Source organism: Rhinolophus sinicus, linkage group LG03 (assembly GCF_036562045.2).
Source record: "Rhinolophus sinicus isolate RSC01 linkage group LG03, ASM3656204v1, whole genome shotgun sequence".
In the NCBI taxonomy this organism is placed as follows: Eukaryota; Metazoa; Chordata; class Mammalia; order Chiroptera; family Rhinolophidae; genus Rhinolophus; species Rhinolophus sinicus.
In genome coordinates, this window is record NC_133753.1 from 97973930 (window position 1) to 97993666 (window position 19737).

The 19737-nt window shown below is 60.9% G+C and overlaps 2 protein-coding genes across 3 annotated transcripts in view; one reads left to right on the plus strand and one right to left on the minus strand.

The window, feature by feature from the left end:
• Positions 1 to 2349: 2349 nt before the first annotated feature.
• CLK3 (CDC like kinase 3) lies at positions 2350 to 16031 on the plus strand. The gene is given in 17 exon segments (XM_019750998.2): positions 2350 to 2672; positions 2674 to 2761; positions 2764 to 2859; positions 2862 to 2933; positions 2936 to 3054; positions 6378 to 6529; positions 7130 to 7346; positions 9213 to 9309; positions 9581 to 9647; positions 11722 to 11838; positions 12574 to 12740; positions 13745 to 13839; positions 13913 to 14042; positions 14173 to 14255; positions 14655 to 14734; positions 14985 to 15075; positions 15623 to 16031. Coding segments are annotated over 17 exon segments (2049 nt in total). The 5' UTR covers positions 2350 to 2471; the 3' UTR covers positions 15800 to 16031.
• Positions 16032 to 16386: 355 nt separating this feature from the next.
• Positions 16387 to 19737, minus strand: part of EDC3 (enhancer of mRNA decapping 3) — a 49429-nt gene continuing 46078 nt past the window's right edge. For both annotated transcript variants that reach the window (XM_019751003.2, XM_019751002.2), the window contains one exon: positions 16387 to 18625. In XM_019751003.2, the coding sequence (XP_019606562.2) occupies positions 18291 to 18625 (335 nt within the window). In that variant the 3' untranslated portion in view covers positions 16387 to 18290. The remainder of the gene's footprint in view (positions 18626 to 19737) is intronic.

The window sequence follows — 19737 nt, forward strand, 5'->3', positions numbered from 1 at the left end:
CTCTGACACCTCTGGCTTCTACAGCTCCAGCGGTGAGATGGGGACCCTGACCTTCATGCCCTACCAGCTTGGTGAGGGAACTCATGGGGTAGACAGGGGCTGCCTCCCACCCTATTCCTCCTTATTCCCACCCACTTTGGGCCTCAAGATCCTACCACTGTCTCCCTACCCACACCCCAGGCACCAGGTACCTTCCCCCTGCTCTGTGTGGGCACGAGAAGAGGGTATCCATTGAGGAGAGGGTTCACTGGGCTGAGCCCACCCATGCCAACTGACCTGTGCACTCCTCACATTCCCAGAGCTGCTCCCTACTCAGGATGGCACCATAACCACCAGGCCTTCTCCTCTAGACACCTTGACTCTCTCCTCTCCCGACTCCAGGCCCTGGTTCTTGCAGCCCCCTCCAAGCTCTCTCCCCGGGATTCACCACCACACAAGGTCTCTCCAAAAGGAACCAAGAGGACCCCACTCTGGCTGGGTGCTCTGTTTTCCCACTTAGAAATAGGAACTCGCCATGGGCAGCCCCAGCCCTTACAGGGACCCCAAGCGCTGCTTGGCTTGGTTTTGGAGGGGCTCATGGTCTGCCAGGTTGTTGAGCTTGTGGAGCTGGCACAGAAGACAGCACAGGTACCAGGTGCCATGGGAACACAGGGAAGGGAGCCAGATTGTCCAGAGAGGTGACCCTGGGGTTGAGGCTTGAAGGTGAATTACCTGCCCTCAGAGAAGGTAAAGATGGACGTGGCAGACAGAAGAGAGAGCGAGAGCAGCAGGACGAGGAAGGAAGGGATCAGTGAAGCTGGGGGCTGGAGGGGGTGGTGAGCTAAGCCAGCAAGCGGGGGGGGGGGGGGGGGGGCAAATGGGACGTAAAGAGGTGTGTGAGTTGCTGCGGGCACAAGTGGCTGAAGGCAGGATGCACGGCATCGCCCTGGTGCCACTGAATCATGCTGCCATCCTCCGCCCTGGTACCCTCAGGGGTGAGCCCTGGAAAAAGAGCTTGGGCCTGAGGGGCAGAGAATGTGCAGCCAGCCTTCTCTGAAGGTGGCCCCCACGGAGCTCCCGGGTCTCGGTCCAGCCTTGGAGAAAGGAGGTGGAAGAGTCGGGTCATGGTGGATGGATTTACCCAGATTATCTCAGGGCAGGATTTTTCCACGTGCTGGATACTCTGCCTCTTTCTACTAGGTGAGTTCTTTTAGGAATTAAGAGACAAAAGAATGAAGTTCTGATAGAATCTCAGGGACAACAGCTGCTGGACCGCAGATTTTGGCGAGGGAGCTGGGACATGGCTCCCATTCCACTTTAGAAAATGGGACAGCAGCTTCGTTACCGGGAGGCAGGGACTCCTGGGTTCTCTGTGGTGTGAGGGCTGGTGGGAAGCCCTCAGAACCCGGCGCCCGAGGCAGGGCTGAGGACAGGAGCATCTCTGAGCTCCTCTGCTCTCGCGGCCCTGGCTTCCAGGAGCCATGGAAACCGCAGCCACACAGTGGTGGGAGGAGGAGGCACCCCAGAGTCCTCCCACCTCGACTGAGCGGATGACACCGAGATGAAACTCGGCGGGTGTGGCCGCGGCCACAGGCCAAGCACTGGGCCCGGGCAAGAACAGCAACTCACACCTGGCACCAGGCAGCGTGCTAAAGAGGTGGAGCCTAGGGGCGGGCAGGCGGGACTGCCGCAGCTCCGGAATCTCTGTGATGGGGGCGGGTGTTCTTGGTTGGCAGGGGACCGGGAACAGGTCTTGAGTGCCCCGTTTTTACTGCGGGTGGAGGTGGTGAAGCTAACAGATTTGGGGTACCAAGCAGTCCCTCAAGCGATGCCGTGAGACCCGTTTAAGGGGGAGCCAGACACGTAGGACTTGAGGGACCGCCGCAACCCCGCAGCGGAAGCAACGGCTCAGACTGCGCCTGCAAGGGCGGGGACACTGCGTCTCGCATCGGGGGCGTGCCCAGTTCTCACTGGGGAGGCGCGGCATGGGCGGGGCCGGGGAAACCCTGGCTGCCCCCGCGGCGTGGCTAGGGGAGGGGCGGGGCCTGGAGGGACGCCTCTCCCCGCGCGTTCCAGCCCTGGCGTGGCGAGGGAGCCATTAGGGGGCCCTCCCGCGGGCTTCGCTGAACAACGCCAGCGGAAGCTGGGGGCCGTGCACGCTCACAAACCATGAGGTCTCCTAAAGGGCCCAACCTCGGTTTTATCTGTAAAATGGGGCGTCGTTATCCCGCTCCAAGCACGGGACAGTAGGTGGGAGGGATTTGTTGATCCAGTGGTCGTCGAGTAACTCCGAGGAGAAATGGTCAGGGGGGCCCAACCGCAGCAGGGCGTGGGGTCTAGTAACTGAGAAACAAGTTTGTGCGCTCCCGGCGGTGCTCACGGAAAAGGAGACCCCGCCCACGGGGCTCTCGGGCGTCCCCCACAAGCCGCTCCGCGTGCCCCCGGCGCTGGGCGTGCCGCCACAGCTTTACCGCCCCCCCCACACAAAGAGAATGTGGTCTTGTTTGCTTCTTTCACGTAAGCGAGAGTCGCGACCGCCTTCACGAGCCTCGGTGCACAGACCTCGGCCGTCTCTGGCGCCCTCCGCCCGGGGCCGGACAGGAGCTCGAGCCCCGCCGGCTCTCCACCGAGGCGACCGCGCAACAATGCCCTCCTCCCTGCGCGCAGGCGGGGGCTGGCGGGCGGGCGCGGGCGGAGTCGTGGTGGCAGAGCGGGCGGAGCGCTCCGACCAGGTCGCGACTTCACCCTTCCGCTCCCAGTGCCCGCCGGCCGGGGACGGCGCCCCAGTCGCGTCTTCGGGCCTACGTGCGTCGCGACGCGGCGGGGGGCGGGCCTGAGGCGTCGCCTCGGCCCTCGCGGAACCAGTCTCCACCGAGGCCGCACCGACCGGGCGGAGAAGGCGGGTCGCCCAGAGCCTTCGAGTCGGGAGCTAGAGCGGCCAGGCCACCAAGCAGGGCTGGCGACCGCTGCGTCACGCGCGGGGCGGGGTCGCCGCGGGCGGAGGCTGGAGCCGGAAGCGGAAGAGGCGCTCCGAGCGGGGAGTGGGGCCTAGCCGCAGCCTGAGCCTGGGAGACGGTGAGTGTAGTCCCGGGCCCCCGGGGGCTGCGGCGGGGGTGAGTCGGCGGGGTGGGGGCGCTGGCTGCTGGTCCCCAGGCTCCGGCGTCGGTCTCGGCCTACTCTCTTTCTTTCTCCTCCTCGGCCACCTCAGGCCGCGGCCCCGACCTCTCACCCCTGACCCGCCGCTTCTCCCCGGGAGGGCGGTCACCGCAGACCCCAACCTCTCGACCCCTTGGTGCCGGGAATCCGAGCCTGAGCAGCCTCTGAGCCCCCTGCAGGGACCCGGTTTTGGCCCCGCACCTGCCCGCGGAGTGGGGTCTGGTACTCCCTCGGCTCTCCTGGAGGGGCCTTCAGACCCCTCCCCACCCTCGGCTCGCGGCTCGGTCCGCAGGCTCCTCCTCCCCGCGCGCCTTGGAGTTTGATTCTGGCCCTGCCTGGCGTTCCCGCTGCCCCCCGGGTCTTCCCCTCGCCGCCATTGGCGGCGGTTACGGGGAACGGGGCTCAGATCTTTGGGACCCCGGGCGTCAGGAAGGGGCGCGAGCGAGGGCCACAGGGCCCCGCATGTTTTGTTGTGATGATGGAGCCGCTCCGGCCCGGGGGAGGGGCCAGGCCGAGCTGACAGTACAAATGCCCGGGCTGCTCCCGGTCCGGGAGTCTCTGTGCTTTAGTTCCGGGTGTGGGTGCCCCGGTGTGGAGCTGGGGTGGAAACTGCCTGAGCCAGGCCCCCGTCGAGGCGGAGTTGGCAGCCTTCCAGCTTCCCTCCTCCATGCCCTTGAAAAGGAGGAGCGTTTCACCCGGCGGTGGCGGCTTGCAAGGTGGCAGGTTTGAGATTGCAGTGGTGGAGCAGCGTCAGCCAAAAATAACCATGGGGCGCTCGGGTGGCTGGGATCCGGGAGAGCAGCCGCTGACCTGGCTGGCTGCTCTTCTTGTCGGTCCAGTTCTCTGGCCAGGAACAGCAGATGAGAAGCCGACGAGGCCTGAGCTCAGAGCAAAGCTGGCATCCCCTGCCCGGTTTCCTTCACATTACCTTTTTCTTAGTTGTGCAGAGTAGAGCCTTTTGGAGCATAATTGTGGCCGTCAGCTTCTTGCTTCTTCTTTAAACAACCCATTTGCTGGGGTGTCAGAATCAGAGATAGTTGATGAGAAATGGGCCCTAGAGCCCTGGCAGGGAAGATAATGAGGGGCATCAGATAGCCCCACTACTGCACCTGCCTAGACTGTGTTCAAGGAGAGGTGATTTTCTCTGCGATTGCCTTGTGTATGGTACTTTATAGTTTGTCATCTCCTTTGCCAACTTGGTGGGGAGGTGTCGTTGTCTCCATTTTCCAGGTGTGGTAACCAAGGCCTAGAGTGACTTGGTCACCAGACCAGTAAGTGGCAGCACTGGGATTTAGTTCAGGGTTTTCTACCCAGAGCACTCTCCTGCATGGTCCCTTGGAAGGGACTCAGTAAATGTCCTTCATGCCATGAAGGCATTTAACACAGACCCAGAGGTGTTGCCTGGAACCTTTATAATGTTGTTAAGGAAAAGCTGCCTTCAGTGTCTCTCGTGGGCCCAGACGGGGCGAGGCGTGTGACGTGAAGGCATGTGCTAGGCATGTCATTTAAGGAGTGACGGAATCCAGTCCTCACACAACATTTAAGATTACCATTCCCCTGTTGCAAGAGGAAGCTGAAGACAAGAGTACTTTACTAATGTGCCTAAAGGCACACAGCTAGGAGTGACAGTGCCAGAACTCAGACTGACATCTATCTGACTGAAGCTGTTCTCTAATGTGAACGTAAGAATCTTCTAGTCTTTGACCATGTCCTCCAGCTCTGTTGCTTTGTCTGCCGGGTTAGGTTGGGCAGGGCCTGTGTTTGTGTCACTTAATGAAATGTGAGATACTGCCTTTATTCCATAGCTTGGGCACCTGACACAGGGTAATTGTAGGAAAACAGTGAAACATTAGTCAGCTGACGATCAACACAACACTAGTCTAAGTACTTGAGGTGCAGTGGCAGTGACCTTACATAGTATTTATCTCCAAGGATTGCTGGGCCTGGACTTCCAGGTAGACAAGGGGAGACACCTGTTTGTGGGGCAATTGAGGGCAGTGACTTTCTCAGGATCATGGAGAAATTCCCAGGGGTTTGGTCAGATATGCCTCACTGCCCTGCTCCTCCAAGGGGAACTGTTCTGTTCTGCTCTTCTGACAGACCCTTCTGATGAGATGGGGCAGCCTCAGTGGGTTTGTCCAAAATGTGCTTGGTCAGGCAAGCCCAGGACTGACCACTGTTGGAGGTTTGCTGTGGCTTGGTGAAGGGTTGGGAGTAAGGCTGGCCACCGTCTCTCGCCCAGCCTTCCCATGGAGGCAGTGGGTGGGACGGGGAGCTGGCCTCACACAGCTCTCTTTCTCAGCTGGGGGTGATCCAGCCTGGCAATTTCCTGTAGTGGATGTAAGTCCCCATCGAGCAGGGATAGTGAGGTGGGCTCTTGTGGCCTGTCTCCCCGAACATACCAGCCTGAGATGGGCACAGCAGAAGGGTCCTGGAGCAGGGGATCGGACAGGGGAGAGTAGTGGTACTGTTGGGTAGAGGTGAGGCACGGCCTGTCAAGGCTCTACAGATGGTCTGACGGTGCTAAATGGGCATCAGGCAAGGTATTTGGCTGCTCTGAGGAGCCTGGCGTCTCTATGGTGCTGAGCCCAGTATGGACCAGTAGGGGCTGGCCAGAACCCCATGTGTGCTCAATGTCTGTGAGATCCCGTTCACCTCTTTCTCCAAGAGCTGGTCTTCTCATCTCTGCCTGTCGCTCCTCACCCCAGCTTGTGGTCCTTGCTCCCTGAAGTGGAGTCCAATTCAGGGCCTCCTCACGCAACTGGGCTTCTCAGCTTGAGCGCGTTCAGCCCTTGGTCCTGTGTGTTGGCACCTTGCCTGCAGTTGTCTGACTCTGGCCTCTGACTTGACAGAGCAGGCACTTCATAGGCCCCCACAGACCAGCAGGAGGGAATTGAGCACACGGGGCCCCCCTGTGTCCTGTGATGGTGCCCCCCCAGCCCCCCTGCGTTCAGCCTCAGCACCTGGTACTGGCTTGCCTGGCTCCCCCAGTGCTCAGGCCACCAGGCCCTGGATGCTGGGCTGGGGAGGCAGCTGTTTGTTTGTTCTCTGGCAGAGAAGGGTGTTACCCATTGTCTGCTCTTTGACCAGTGTGACCTCAGAGTTCTTCACTTCATAAACCTCTGGGAGGGGCTGCCCTCAAACAGAACAAAGGGCCCCTTCTTCAGGAGTGCCTCGGCTGCCCAGTGGCTGGAGGTGGCTGGCTGCATGTTTAGCAGGACTTTCCATTTCTTGTGGCCTAGATGCATCACTGTAAGCGATATCGCTCCCCTGAGCCAGACCCGTACCTGAGCTACCGATGGAAAAGGAGGAGGTCTTACAGTCGGGAGCATGAAGGGAGACTTCGGTACCCGTCTCGAAGGGAGCCTCCGCCCCGGAGATCTCGGTCCAGAAGGTGAGAGGGCACGAGGTCGGGCTGGGGAGACAGTGTGCAGCGTGGGGACAGCCCCCGGCTCCTTCAGGGGACGACGGCCTCTGCTGGCTGCACTGAGGTCGCTGCCCTGTCCTCTTTGGGCTCTTCCCCATCTCGCCTGTATTCCCCAGCCCCTGTGTTCGCTGCCGTCCTTGCTGCCCCTTCTTTCTGTCTTCCCTACACATTCCCCCATTTTCTTGGCCAGCACCTCCCCTGTAACCTTCCTCAGTAGGGATTCAAAATATAACCTCAGCCCTTTCCAGAGGTAGGTTCCCTGGTGCTGTCTCAGCCCCCAGACCATAGGGAGCTCTGGGGCACTGGAATCCTCGGAGACGCTCCACCTGCGCACCTTCCCCAGGGCTCTGCCTCCTTTGGCACTGGCTGGGTGCTGTCAGTGCTGAGGTTCTGGAGGTGGGGCTTCACCCCCCCCAACTTCCCTCTTCGGGGTCCCTCTGCTCTAGCAGGCTGTCCTTGTGAGTTCTTTGCGGGAAGCCCACCACGTGCTTCTTGCCTGGTAGCAGGAACGTGGCTGGTGGGAGGAAGAGCCCCATCTGACCAGTGTCCCCATCGCCCTCTTGGCAGCCATGACCGCCTGCCCTACCAGCGGCGATACCGGGAGCGCCGTGACAGCGACACATACCGGTGTGAAGAGCGGAGCCCATCCTTTGGCGAGGACTGCTACGGATCGTCACGTTCCCACCATCGCCGGCGGTCACGGGAGAGGGAGCCGTACCGGGCCCGCAAGCATGCGCACCACTGCCACAAACGCCGCACCAGGTCTTGTAGCAGCGCCTCCTCGGTGAGTAGTGCCAGAGTGTGCTGGCTGGGGCTCCGCGGCCTCTCTCTTTCTAGCCCTCTCTCAGGCTGGCTGGTCTGGGTGAGTACAGCCAGCCCTGAGCACGTGCATCTGCTGTGCGTGCGTGCGTGTGTGTGTGTGTCTACGTGTCGTCTGGTCCAGGCCCAGGCCCGAGCAGAAGGCCCGGCTCCTCTTTCTTCTGACCCATTGGCAGTGGCGGCTGTAGGGGCTCTGGTTGCGGCGCTGGCTGGCCCCCGGCCGGCTTGTGTCTCACAGTGCTCCGGGCACAGGCTGCATGGGTGCACGTGGCCGGGGACACTTCGTAGGGATCCTGATAGGGGTGCTGGTGTGTGGTCTGGAGCTCTGTGACCTGGTCCTGCCCCCGAGAGCTGGCCTTCGCACGTAGCTGAGTGCTCTGACTGGTGTGGAATCACCTACGTCTGCAGTCTCACCTCCACAGCCCTCCCCGAAGGCCCGGAGGGTCGGGGAGGGGCTGCCTGTCAGTCAGCTCAGACTGGGAGCTCCCTGCGGACCTCCAGCCAGGTCCTCTTCACAGGAGGGGCAGTCAAGGCGAGAAGACAAGCTGCCTATGTGATGGGACATGTAAAGCAATGACAGAAAGACCTGCAGCCCCAAGCCTTGTGCAGGGGCAGGCCACATGCCCAGAGCAGGGCCTGGCGGTGTTCCTAGCAGCAGGGTTGTATAGCTGCATCTCTGCCGAGACCGGGAGCCCACACCGCACTCTACAGATGGTCTGACGGTGCTAAATGGGCCTCCGGGAAGGAAGGCCCAGTGTGTGTCTCTGAGGTTATGTGTTGTCTTCTCCTCCCCATTCCTCTTCCCATCCTCACTCCCTCCTGCCAGCCATGAGGCCCCTGAGGAGTGGCGGACCCGTGGAGGGGCCAGGCCTCTTCTCTGCCTAGTTCTCCGGTGACATGTTTGAGTGGCTTGGGCTGTGGGTTGACCGCAAGCGCCCAGCATGACCCGGTGGCCTCTGCCCACTGCCGCAGGAGGGCAGCGCAGGTCTGTGGCTCTGCTTCTCTTTTTGGTGCTTTCTGTCATCGTGAGGCTCAGGATGGGCCTGGCCTGTGAGTAGCACGGGTGCCACGGCCAGGGCAGGAGCTGGTTGGGGCCTGTGTGGGCCATCGTGGTAGGAGGCCTGGAGGTCGACCAGCCCAGAGGATCCTGGGCTCCGTGCCCGCTTGAGGCTGGTGGCATCAGGGTTGCTGACGGAAGGCCGTTTCCGGTGGTGATGTTCAGTCTGCCACATCTAGGGTAGCAGCTCGGCTCTGAGTGGCAGTTGTCGGGTACCTGCAGGGCTGTGTGGGCAAACAGGCTGGCAAGGACAGGCTGGGCATTCTGCAGCTGAAGCCGGAGTGGCCTCCACCATTCTGGGTGATCAGACCCAGGCTGGACCAGCTACCATCTTGCGCCGTTTGCACTGCGTCTTCACCCTGGCTGAAGCGTCGCGGGAGGGCCGGGAGGGGGACACTCGCTGGAGGAGGGAGTCAGGGCTGTGGCTCCCCGCTCGGCCGGCCCGGCCCCCGGCAGCAGAGGCTGGTCATCTTTCTGAGCATTTGCGGCGTCTTTCTCTTAGATAATGTCCGAGTTTTCTTACATACCTGTAGCTGTTTTTACTTTTCTGTTTTTGAAGTCAGTTTGTGTCTTGACGTGTCCCTTGCAATATCCCTATCGTTATATATGCTGTGTGCCTTATGAAATGCTGGGATCTGGAAAATCCAACCAACCAACCAACCCACCGGCTCCTCACCGTCTCCACCTCTGCCTTTGACTGACACCTCAATCTGTCAATCGGAACCGCCTACCATGCGATTGGTCGGATGGCGTTTCGGGGGGCGGTGCATGCAGAGAAGCCAACAGAGCAGTAAGCGCAGCAGCCGGAGTGTGGAAGATGACAAGGAGGGCCACCTGGTGTGCCGGATCGGCGATTGGCTCCAAGAGCGATGTACAGCCACCTTTCGTAAAACTTTACCTCTCTACTTTCTCCCCCCTGTTAGAGCAGCCCTCTCCTGCCCGGAGGGGCCTCTAGTGCGCGTGGTGCCTTAGCGGGGCCACCAGTAATTGCCTGAATGACACAAACGCTAGCAACTTCTGTTTTTAAGAGTGTAGCAGTGAGAGAGAAACCTTGTTTTTGAGAATTTGAATGCTGTGAACTTGCAGGAGCTGCCAACCCTCTGTCTTCCAGACCCTCACGCCCCGCTTCTTTTCTCTCCTAGATGAGATTGTGGGGAACCTGGGCGAAGGCACCTTTGGCAAAGTGGTGGAGTGCCTGGACCATGCCAGGTGAGCGAGCTTCCTGGGAAGAGCTGGCCTGCGGTGCTTCAAGCTGTGGCAGTCAGAGCTTAACCTCTTTCTTTCTGAAGCGTGGCACCGGAGCAGGCTTCTGACCTGCATGTGTTAGGGTTTTGCTGATCCCCTGAATAGGGAGAAACCCTGGGCTCCCAGAGGCATGTGGATGCCTGCCCACGCACTGCTGCCCGTTTCCCCACTTCCCCAGAGTGGTGTGGCTACCAGAACGGCCACGGCCACCTCCAGGGGCTGGCCCTGCTTCCTGGGCTCACAGTGAGGGCCTGGCCTGAGCGGGCATGAGTCCCCACCCCCTAGAGGTCTGCCTGCGAGGCTGTGTGGGGCCGACACGCCACCCTGGGCTTTCTCATCAGGCAGGCCGCTGCCGCCTCCAGTGTGGCTGGGGTGGGTGTAGTCAGGTAGAGCGGGGGTCCTTCTGTATGCTGGGGTGCTGCTGGGCACCTGCTCCTCCCCGGCTGAGCAGTGTCCCCCTGGCCCTCCTCTCAGGCTGGCGCCACCCCTGGGAGCCACGCTCCCTGCCTTAACGGCGCGCTCATTGCTTTGGCGCTTTCGCTGCAAAGTGCTTGTCTCTGTGGAGCCACATGCTGCCCGTACGTGTCTCTTCCGCTCGTTTAGAGATGAAACATCTCAGGGTTTGCCCCTAGCCCATGGCTGTTGAATGAAGCTGTGGGGCTCCCACATTCGGAGGTGCTTGGAGAGGACAGTTAGACCCAGCAGTCCAGTGGTCATGGGACCCCAAGATACAGTAGTGATGGTGACTGAGGGGAAGCCCCCCCGGCTCTCGGTTCCCATTTAAACACCCTTGGACCCAAGAGGTTAGAGTTGGGACCAGTGGGCACAGGGATAGGTAGACTTCACTGTGACACACAGGACAGCTAAGCCCTCTGAGTACCTCGAGGGAACATCAGCCTGTGAACTCACGAAGGGGCGGGCACAGGGCTCGGGACCTTCAGGGGTTGCAGAGGGAGTCAGCTAAGAGGCGAGATTCATCGCAGCCAGAGGAAGGGCCTTCTCCTCAGAGCCGTCCCGCCCTGACGCGAGCGGGCTGCCTGTGGAGGCGATGGACTCCTCCCTGCTGAGGCCGGGAATGCCAGTGAGAGAGCCTGTTCTAGGAGGAGGCTGGTGGCCTTTCCTCTGCGTTCCTTTCTGCCCTGAAAATCTGGAAAAATGGGACTGGGAGAGAAAAGCAGGGTATTCTCTAGAAGATGCCTCTGCCCTCTGGCCTGTGGCCTTTCCTCAGGCACCAAGGCCAGCCTCCCAGTGGCCTCCGAGGCTGCTCCCTGTGGCCCAGAGCTGCTCGCTGCAGTCCCCTCCCAGCATCTGAACTCGGGCTGTCCCTTCCAGCACTCCGTAGGTTACCTTCTCTGCTGGCATATTTCAAGTGACCTCTGGGGTGGGGCCGGGGGTACGCGTAGAGCAGGAATTATTAAAATCCTCACTGGACACTGAACAAGGGTTCCTGGCACTTCATGGTGTCTGATAAATGCCGTGGCTGGTGGGCGGGCAGGTGGGGCGGAGGGGGTGTGGCCAGGGAGCTATCCTTGGTCCATGTGGGCGGCCCCCAGCCCTGGCACCCTTATCCTCTTGCCAGGCCTTCACTCCGTCCTGGAACCCCCACCCCAGGGAGGCCGTTTGCCCAGACTTGGCAGATGTGCTCAGGAAGGCTAGGTGGTGCTGAAAGGGGTGTGTGGGGGGGACGCCTGGCAGGGCAGGGCCGACTGGCCTACAGGGTGGGTCACCGAGGGAGCTCGGGCCGGTGTTGGTCAGCAGGACAGGCCCTGCTACTCTGCCCAGTCTGCCCAGGAGCTGGCAGTGACTGAGAGCATAACAGCCTGTGGCTGGCGCAGGGGCCAAGGCAGCTTGCCGTCAGAAGGGTGGAGCCTGGGGTCACGCGGGACAAGCTGGGTGTTACATGTCTGCGCCCCTCCAGGCAGGCCCTGTTCCTGAGTCCTGAGGGATGGCTGCCAGGAGTTGCTGGGTTGGGGTGGGGGGGGTGGGGGACGAGCTGAGCAGCTTCTCATGAGACTCTCTGCTTCTTCCCCGGTGCCAGAGGGAAGTCTCAGGTCGCCCTGAAGATCATCCGCAACGTGGGCAAGTACCGGGAGGCCGCCCGGCTAGAAATCAACGTCCTCAAAAAGATCAAGGAGAAGGACAAGGAGAACAAGTTGTGAGTGTCGGCTCGGGGGGGGGGCCGCTTTCACTGGGACCCGCGCCCTGCAGCCTGGCTGCCTCGGCCCTCGGGGCTGAGCAGTGTCCTCTCACCTGGGGGCACCGTGCCTGCGCCCTGCACCCAGAGCCGGGGAGTTGGGCGAGTGTGTCCTGAGGAAGGAGCCTCTGGAGTTCAGTCCAGGCTCCAGCACGACCAGCTCTGAGTCCTGAGGCAGGCCTCCCAGCCCTGCATGTGTGCAGTGGGCCCTGGGTGTGGTGGGCATCAGGAGAATATAAACCGGAAGCTGCTTGGGGCTCTTGCACAGCCAGACACCCAAAGGAGAGCCACCTTTGGTACATAGATAGATGCCAAGCACGGCCTCGCCTCCAAGCACCACATAGACTCAGAAAGCTGCGCGGAGGGAGTTGGGAAAGGCACTGCTAGTCCTGTGGAGTACCCCGCTGTTCTTCCATCTTTCTTGAAGACGCAGGGGAGGGGTCATGCCCGTATTACAAGTAGGTGAGGCAGAATGCCCCCTACGTCACAACCGGAAGCTCAGTGCTTGTTCTGAGTCGATTTGGGTGATGGCTGGTGGAGGATGTGCTCTTGCTGCTACCTGATTCTTCGTGTGTTTCTGCATCCTGGAGTGTGACCGAGTAGCCTGGGAGGGAGTAGGCACTGGCTTTCTCGGAGGCAGGGGCTGGGGCAGCCAGCCCCCAGCACAGAGCCTGAGGCCCCATTCTTCTCCCCCAGCCTGTGTGTCTTGATGTCCGACTGGTTCAACTTCCACGGTCACATGTGCATCGCCTTTGAGTTGCTGGGCAAGAACACCTTCGAGTTCCTGAAGGAGAATAACTTCCAGCCTTACCCCCTGCCACACGTCCGGCACATGGCCTACCAGCTCTGCCACGCCCTTCGATGTGAGTGTAGCCCTGGGATGCAGCGTGGGGCGGGGCGGCCACATACCAGCAGGAAAGTCACCTGGTAGGCGCGTCTCCCTGTTCCTGCTCGCGCTGTTAAGTGTTCTGAGCCTCGTGTACCAGGCCTCCCGGTACGAATCTGTGGATGGAGAGGCTGCAGCTCCTCCAGGGGCCTGCGGAGCCCGCCTCTGCCCCAGGCCCTCAGGAAGCGAGAAAACAGCTGCTCTAGAATTCTCCTGGCCACCAATCCTGCTAGCACTTTCCTGCAAAGGATGAAAAGGTCCAAGGGACCTGGGAGATCCCACCGCCAGTTCCTGCCCCCACACAGAGCCCTGTCCAGCTACCACTTTCCATCTGTCTGCCACGTACTTGGTGGTAGCCGTGCCCAACACTGCAGGATTTGTGGTGGCTGGAGCAAGACCGCCGGCCCCTGGGGACGAGTGGGGACCTAGAGCAGGTGTGCGTAGATGCAGGGGACAGCGAGACGAGCAGCTCATTGACGGGCCAGAGTGTGCCGCGTGCTGATTCCTGGTGGAGGACGGCCTGTGCTGGGGACAGGTGGCCCACACTGCTCTGAGGGCCTACAGTGCCAGATGGGTGCCTAGAGACTGGAAGAAAGGCGTGGCAGGGTGCCATCACTGGTGGGCCAGAGCTCGGAGGAAACAGACAGGACCCCTGCTCAGGGCGAGAAGTGAGAGGCAGGGCTGGTTTCATGGGTGGCCCTGTGCTGGCTTTAAAGCTTTGTTGCCACCTGCTTAACGTTCTTAATTTCTGAGGAAGGGGACCTGCGTTTCATTTTTGCTCCTGGCGCTGCAACTACTGTAGCCAGTGTGAGGGAGAGGGCTGCACCCCAAGGCTAACGTTGCAGCTTTGGTGACAGACAGGCTGAGGAGGAGAATATTTTGAATGGAAAGCTGCCCTGTCCCCCTTTTAAAGCCTGTCCGGGGCCCTGGCAGGAGCCAGGGAGGGAGCCGGGCTCAGTCTGCTCCCTTCCTCCCCCGCAGTTCTCCATGAGAACCAACTGACCCACACGGACTTGAAGCCAGAGAACATCCTGTTTGTGAATTCCGAGTTTGAAACTCTCTACAACGAGCACAAGGTACTGGTGGGAGGGAGGCCCCGTCCGGCCAGGCTGGCCCCGGGCGGCCCTGACCGCCGCCTTCCCTTGGCAGAGCTGCGAGGAGAAGTCGGTGAAGAACACCAGCATCCGCGTGGCGGACTTCGGCAGCGCCACGTTTGACCACGAGCACCACACGACCATCGTGGCCACGCGGCACTACCGGCCCCCGGAGGTGATCCTCGGTGAGCGCTGGCCGGCCCGCCACTGGGGTCGGCGTCGGGGGTTTGGGCGTGAGTCCTGCCAGCCCGTGTGGCAGCTGCCCGCGCCCTGGGCTGGAGCCAGGGCTGACGCAGCCCCCCCATGTCGCTTCAGAGCTGGGCTGGGCACAACCCTGCGACGTCTGGAGCATCGGCTGTATTCTCTTCGAGTACTACCGGGGCTTCACACTCTTCCAGGTACGGCGCCCCCCACTGCTCCACCCCCCCAACACGATCCTCTGGCTGGCAGCCCACGGGGGGAGGGGGGTGGCTGTGGGAGCCCCTGCAGGGCCTGCCAACCAGCATGTTGTGAGACTCAGACTCCTGAAGGTTGTAGGTGCTCGGGGAGGAAGAGGGCAGGGGAGCTGGGGCAGTCAGCCAGCGAAGACGGAGGGCTGGGGCCGGAGAGGGAGCATTCGAGACGGGGGCACAGCACGTGTAGGGGTGACGTGGGCTAGGGTTGGTTATGTTCTGGGAACAGGTTAGCAGGCCGCCACCACATCAGAGGCTGGGAAGGCACTTGCCCACCTTTTTGTCCCACTCTTGAAGGGTCTCAGCTGGTACTAACCTCCGCTTGTCCTATTCCTGACATTCCAGACCCACGAAAACCGAGAGCATTTGGTGATGATGGAGAAAATCCTGGGGCCCATCCCATCACACATGATCCACCGAACCAGGTACAGAGTCCTGGCCCAGGGGCCTTTCCCATCTCGGCTGTGGGTGAACAAGCTACTAGACAGTCTTTGCGGAATGCTCTCTGGCTCCTGCGGGCTCCCAGCAGCCTTCCCTGGACGCCCGAGCAGCCTGGCAGACCTGCTGCCCAGACCGTCTTGCCTTGCTGGGTCAGCCCAGGATCCTGTCTGGCTAGGCTGCCACTGTCTTCCCTACCCCCCCACTCAAGACTCGACCCCCTCCCTTCCTTTCCAGGAAGCAGAAATATTTCTACAAAGGGGGCCTGGTTTGGGATGAGAACAGCTCTGATGGCCGGTATGTGAAGGAGAACTGCAAACCTCTGAAGGTCAGTTTCTGGCTTCCCCCAGCCCAGCTTATGCCAAGGAGACCCCAAGGCGCTGGCACACACAGCAGACAGGCCAGGCAGCTAACAGCTGCCTCTCCTCCAGCTCTATGGGAGGCCGCACCTGGGGCTGCTGGGTGCTGGCAGACTGCCCCTGACGGGCCCTTAACCCCTCCCCTTCCCCATAGGGTGGCTATGAATGTAATTGGGGAACACCAGATGAGCCAGCCATCAGAGACCTTGCTGCTTCCTGCCCCCCATTCCCCCAAGTTTGGGAACAACTAGGCAGGACTGAGGTTGGGTGGGCGGAGACCTAGACGTGGCCAGGAAGCCTCTGCCAACTGCGTTTGAGGCTCGGACAGTGAATTTCGCAGAGGTGATTTCTACCCATGCGTCAGGACTTTGCATGTGGGGGCAGAGGCACCAGGGCAGCACGCCACCCAGTGGCCTGAGCAGGTCAGAGCAAAAGGCGTGGTCCAGGAGGCGCCCCGCAGCACGGCTCCCCGTGGCCCCCATCACTGACTGAGGCGCCTGTGTCCTCCCCGAGCAGAGTTACATGCTCCAGGACTCCGTGGAGCACGTGCAGCTGTTTGACCTCATGCGCAGGATGCTAGAATTTGACCCTGCCCAGCGCATCACACTGGCGGAGGCCCTGCTGCACCCCTTCTTCGCTGGCCTGACCCCTGAGGAACGGTCCTTCCACAGCAGCCGCAACCCCAGCAGATGACAGGCACAGCCACCGCGCGAGGGGGCGGGCCTGGGCTGGCCGGCCCCTGGCTCCAGCTGCTCACCCCTGGGCCCCCGGCCCCCAGCACCAGTGAACAGTGCAATGTGAAGGGAGGGAGGGAGGGAGGACCTGGGGGGGGGGGAAGACCTGACGCCCAGCTGCCAGGAAGCACAGATTTGACCCCAGCTATTTATATGTTGTAAAGTTATAATAAAGTGTTTCTTACTGTTTGTAACCCCTGGTACCAGTGTGTCCGTCTCCAGGCTCCTTGCCTTCTCCCTTCCCTACTTTCCTAATAAAGTCTTTCTTAGCGGTTCAGCCTGTAGAGAGCTAAGTGTGACCTGGGCCAGGCCCAGAAGGGCTACCAGTGACAAGATGGGCTGGGCAGCCCAGGCCCCGAGGCTCTACCCATCAGCTCCTGCTCTCGTCTATCCGCCCGCTGTAGTCACTGGCTGGGACCTGAGGTTGGACGTGCCCCAACGATGGCTTCCTGAAGGCTGTTGGCATGGGGCCGGCTGGGCGCCTAGCGCTGGGCCCTAGTCCTCGCTCACTGCAGCCCATAGAGCAGAACTGACACAGCACAGGACTCCATCATTCAACTTTATTTCAGTGCTGGTTTGGGTTCCCCAAGAGCTGCATAAGTGAGTCTTGAGGGGCCCTTTGGGGACTGGGCACTGGGCAGGACACCCCTGAAAAGACCAAAGGTAGAGGAATCATACTTGAATACCACTGGGGAAGGCCCAGGCTGAGGGCAGGAAGAGGCTCCAGTGCCACCAGGGGAGAAAAAGGCTTGGGCACAAACTCCCAGTGGCCCCTCAACAAGGCCATCACCCCAGGGCCACTGAGGCTTCAGGAGCAAGCAGTCGGGCCAGGGTTCTTCGCGCTTTGTTTCCCACTGCACCCAGTCGGAGCCAGGACGTCCTGAAGGGCTGCTTACGGAAATGCCTGGCACCCAGCACTGCTCCTCGTTACGGTAAGCGGAGGCTCAGGGAGCGCAGCGCGGCTTGGTCTCAGGCCTCCCACTGCTGGACACAACTGAACATCTGAGGGCGGCTGGGCAGGAAGGAGGGACCAGCCCTCCACCCGCTGCACGTGTCCTGGCTGCTCCTTAAGGAAAGGGCCAGGCGGCCTGAGGCCGTGACATGAGGCCTACCCACCTCGTGCCCACGATCCTTGGTGAGCCTTCCCACTCACCCCCTTAACCAGAACTGGGGAGCCCGAAGCCCTGGGAAAGGCTTGAAAGCACTAGCCCTCTGCAAGAGCCACTCCAGGGACCCCAGGGCACGGCTCCCACTCCCAGACTCCAGGCCCCCGGCCAGCGACGGTCCGGGGCATGGTGCCGGGACGGGAGCAGCAGTGTGTTCTGTGGCTGAGCCGCACCCGCCAGCTCATCCAGAACCAGCCCGATTCTGGCGTCAGATCGGGTGCTGGCCACCAGCCTACTCATCTAGAGTGGACGATCAACAAGGTTCAGTCTGGACACCGAGCCGGGGTGGAGCCCAGGCAGGGGAGGGACATGCGCCTGCTCTGGGAGGACAGCTACAGAGGACACTGCAGGGCAAGGGCAGAGCGGACCAAACAGTGGGGGCATGTGCAGGCGAGGGGGGGGGCCTAGGACAAGCACCAGGAGCCTCCTCTGACTCAGCACCAGGCTCCCCCAGGGGCCTCCCCAATACTGAACGTGAAAGCTGCACCCTGAGGGCTCTGGCCCCAGCTGCTGAGGGGATGGGCTTGGGGGCACTGCTGGCAAGATGGGCACTGTGTGGTTCTACAGTAACACCTTACACCACCTGTGCTGAAGACAACAGGAAAACAGTATAAAATCCCAGGACAGCAAAACCGTCCTGATGCCACCCCCTTCCCTGCCCCTCAGACTGATGGAGTGAAAAGGAGGAAGGTCTTTTGGAAAAAAATCCCAGCATAAAACTTGGATCAGCTCAGGAGAAAGGGTCAAAAGCCCCCAAATGAACTCGGGGGGCTCAGGGGAGGCCTTGGCTCTCAGGAATGGGGAGTGCGAGCTGCCCTCTAGTGGGCAGCTGCAGCGCGGCCGGCTGTGCACGATAGAGGAAGGGCTGCCAGCTGGGGACCGGGAGGCAGGAGCGAGGGAGACAAAGCCATAGGCTCTGAAACAGAGCAAGTACAGGCCCCCAAACAGGACCGCCCCTGCCCGCAAGGTGCTCGCCCAGGCTGTGGCTGTAACCCTGAAACAGTCTGTGAGCTGCCTGTGTCTGTAAACAAAGCCCCAGCTGGCCACGCAGGAGCCACTGCGCACTCAGCCTGCCACCCGCCCTGCACACCCAGGGAAAGCCTCTCCTGGTTAAGGGCGGGTGACAGGTTGGCTTTAAATATGATCTGTTCTCTCACGGAAGAAACAAACCCAAAATAAAAAATTTAACAAGGTTCATGAAGCTTCACAATCTTAAGGCGTTTGCTGTCAAGTTCAGTGTCAAGAGCAGCAGGGGACTAAGTGTCCAGCCTGCCCAGAGCCCCTCTAGGCAGAGTGCAGTGGGATGACAAACTTGCAGCCAAAGGGTGAGTGGTAGCTGATGCCCACCTCCTGGAACACCTGCTGGGGAATGCCGACGTCACACAGGTAGACGCGGCCCGCGTGCTCGCCCAGCGGCAGAGGCAGGCCCAGAGCCAGTGACCACTTGGCATCGATGCCCTGTTCAACTTCACGCACAGGAGGGTCTATGCTGAGCACTGGTGCCCGGTTCTGGTTGGCCCAGGCCACGGCCGCCTTGTACCAGGGCTGGTCCCGCAGAAAGGCGTTCTCAGGGCAATCCAGGCAGTTGATCACCAGGTCCACAGGGCTAGTGGGCAGATCTGCAGGTGGAGACAGTGCCGTCTGAAAATCCCTAGAAGCAGAGAGCAGCCCAGGCTGGGCCCAGTACCCAGGCACCATCCCGCTGCCTCTCCAAGGGCCAGGACTCAGGCCCCGGGAGTTCCAAGGCTTGGTTGGGCTGGGTGCTGGCGAGACCAAGGGCATGTCAGCCCGATGGACCCGTCCCCCTGGCGCACCCCGGCTGAAGCATGGCCCTGCTGGGTGTGCAGGGCTGCGCAAGCCACAAAGCCCTCACCACCTTTGCAATCTGACCAACTCCCTGGGTCCACTGGGAGGCGGGGTCAGCCCTCACTGGCCTCTCCCACTGTTCTCAGGGAAATGGGTCCTCCTTGCAGCCCAACCTTAAGAATGGGGAGGGAACCCATCACTTCCCCCAGATATTTGAAAAGGCTTCTTTGCTCTAACCAGGCCTCTGGGTCAGTATAAGAACAGGTATCTCAACAAGTATGTAAGTCGTGACCAGCCTAAGAGGTTAAAATGCGAATCACAGAAATCAGAGCAAACTCAAGGGCCGCATCCTCAGGTCTGCCTCAGGCAGCTGGCATGGGAAGCCTCTGGGGCAGCCAGAGAGCGGCCTGGAGCCGGCATCAGGTAGATGTCAAGAGGGGAACCCACACCAGGCACCCTCCCCAGCCCAGCCTCAAGTAAGGCGATTTCTCAGTGAGGCTCACAGCTTCCTTACTCAGCACAGGCCACCCGGCCTGAGAGTTAGGAGACTGGTGCTGGCCCAGGCTCCGGCCCCAGCTCACCCTCTGACCCCCAGCAAGGCCCTTTGTTTGGGCCATATTTGTTCTTTCCACGTCTCCCCTGTTCTCTCAAACCCGCCCGATCAGACTTGGCCCCCAGCACTCCACCTGCAACTGCTCTTGTCAAGAGCTTGGGGGGCTTCCACACCGCTACCTCCAGCGGTCGCTTCTCAGTCTCCATTGGAACCTAAGCTAGAGTGGCTGCTGACACAACTCATCACAGCCTCCGCTCCTCACCTGCCTTTCAGGTACCAGACTCTCCTGTTTTCCTTCTCCTTCCCTGTCTCCTTCGCGGATCTCTCAACTCTGACTTCTAAACAAAGAACTCAGTCTGACAACTTCTCTAC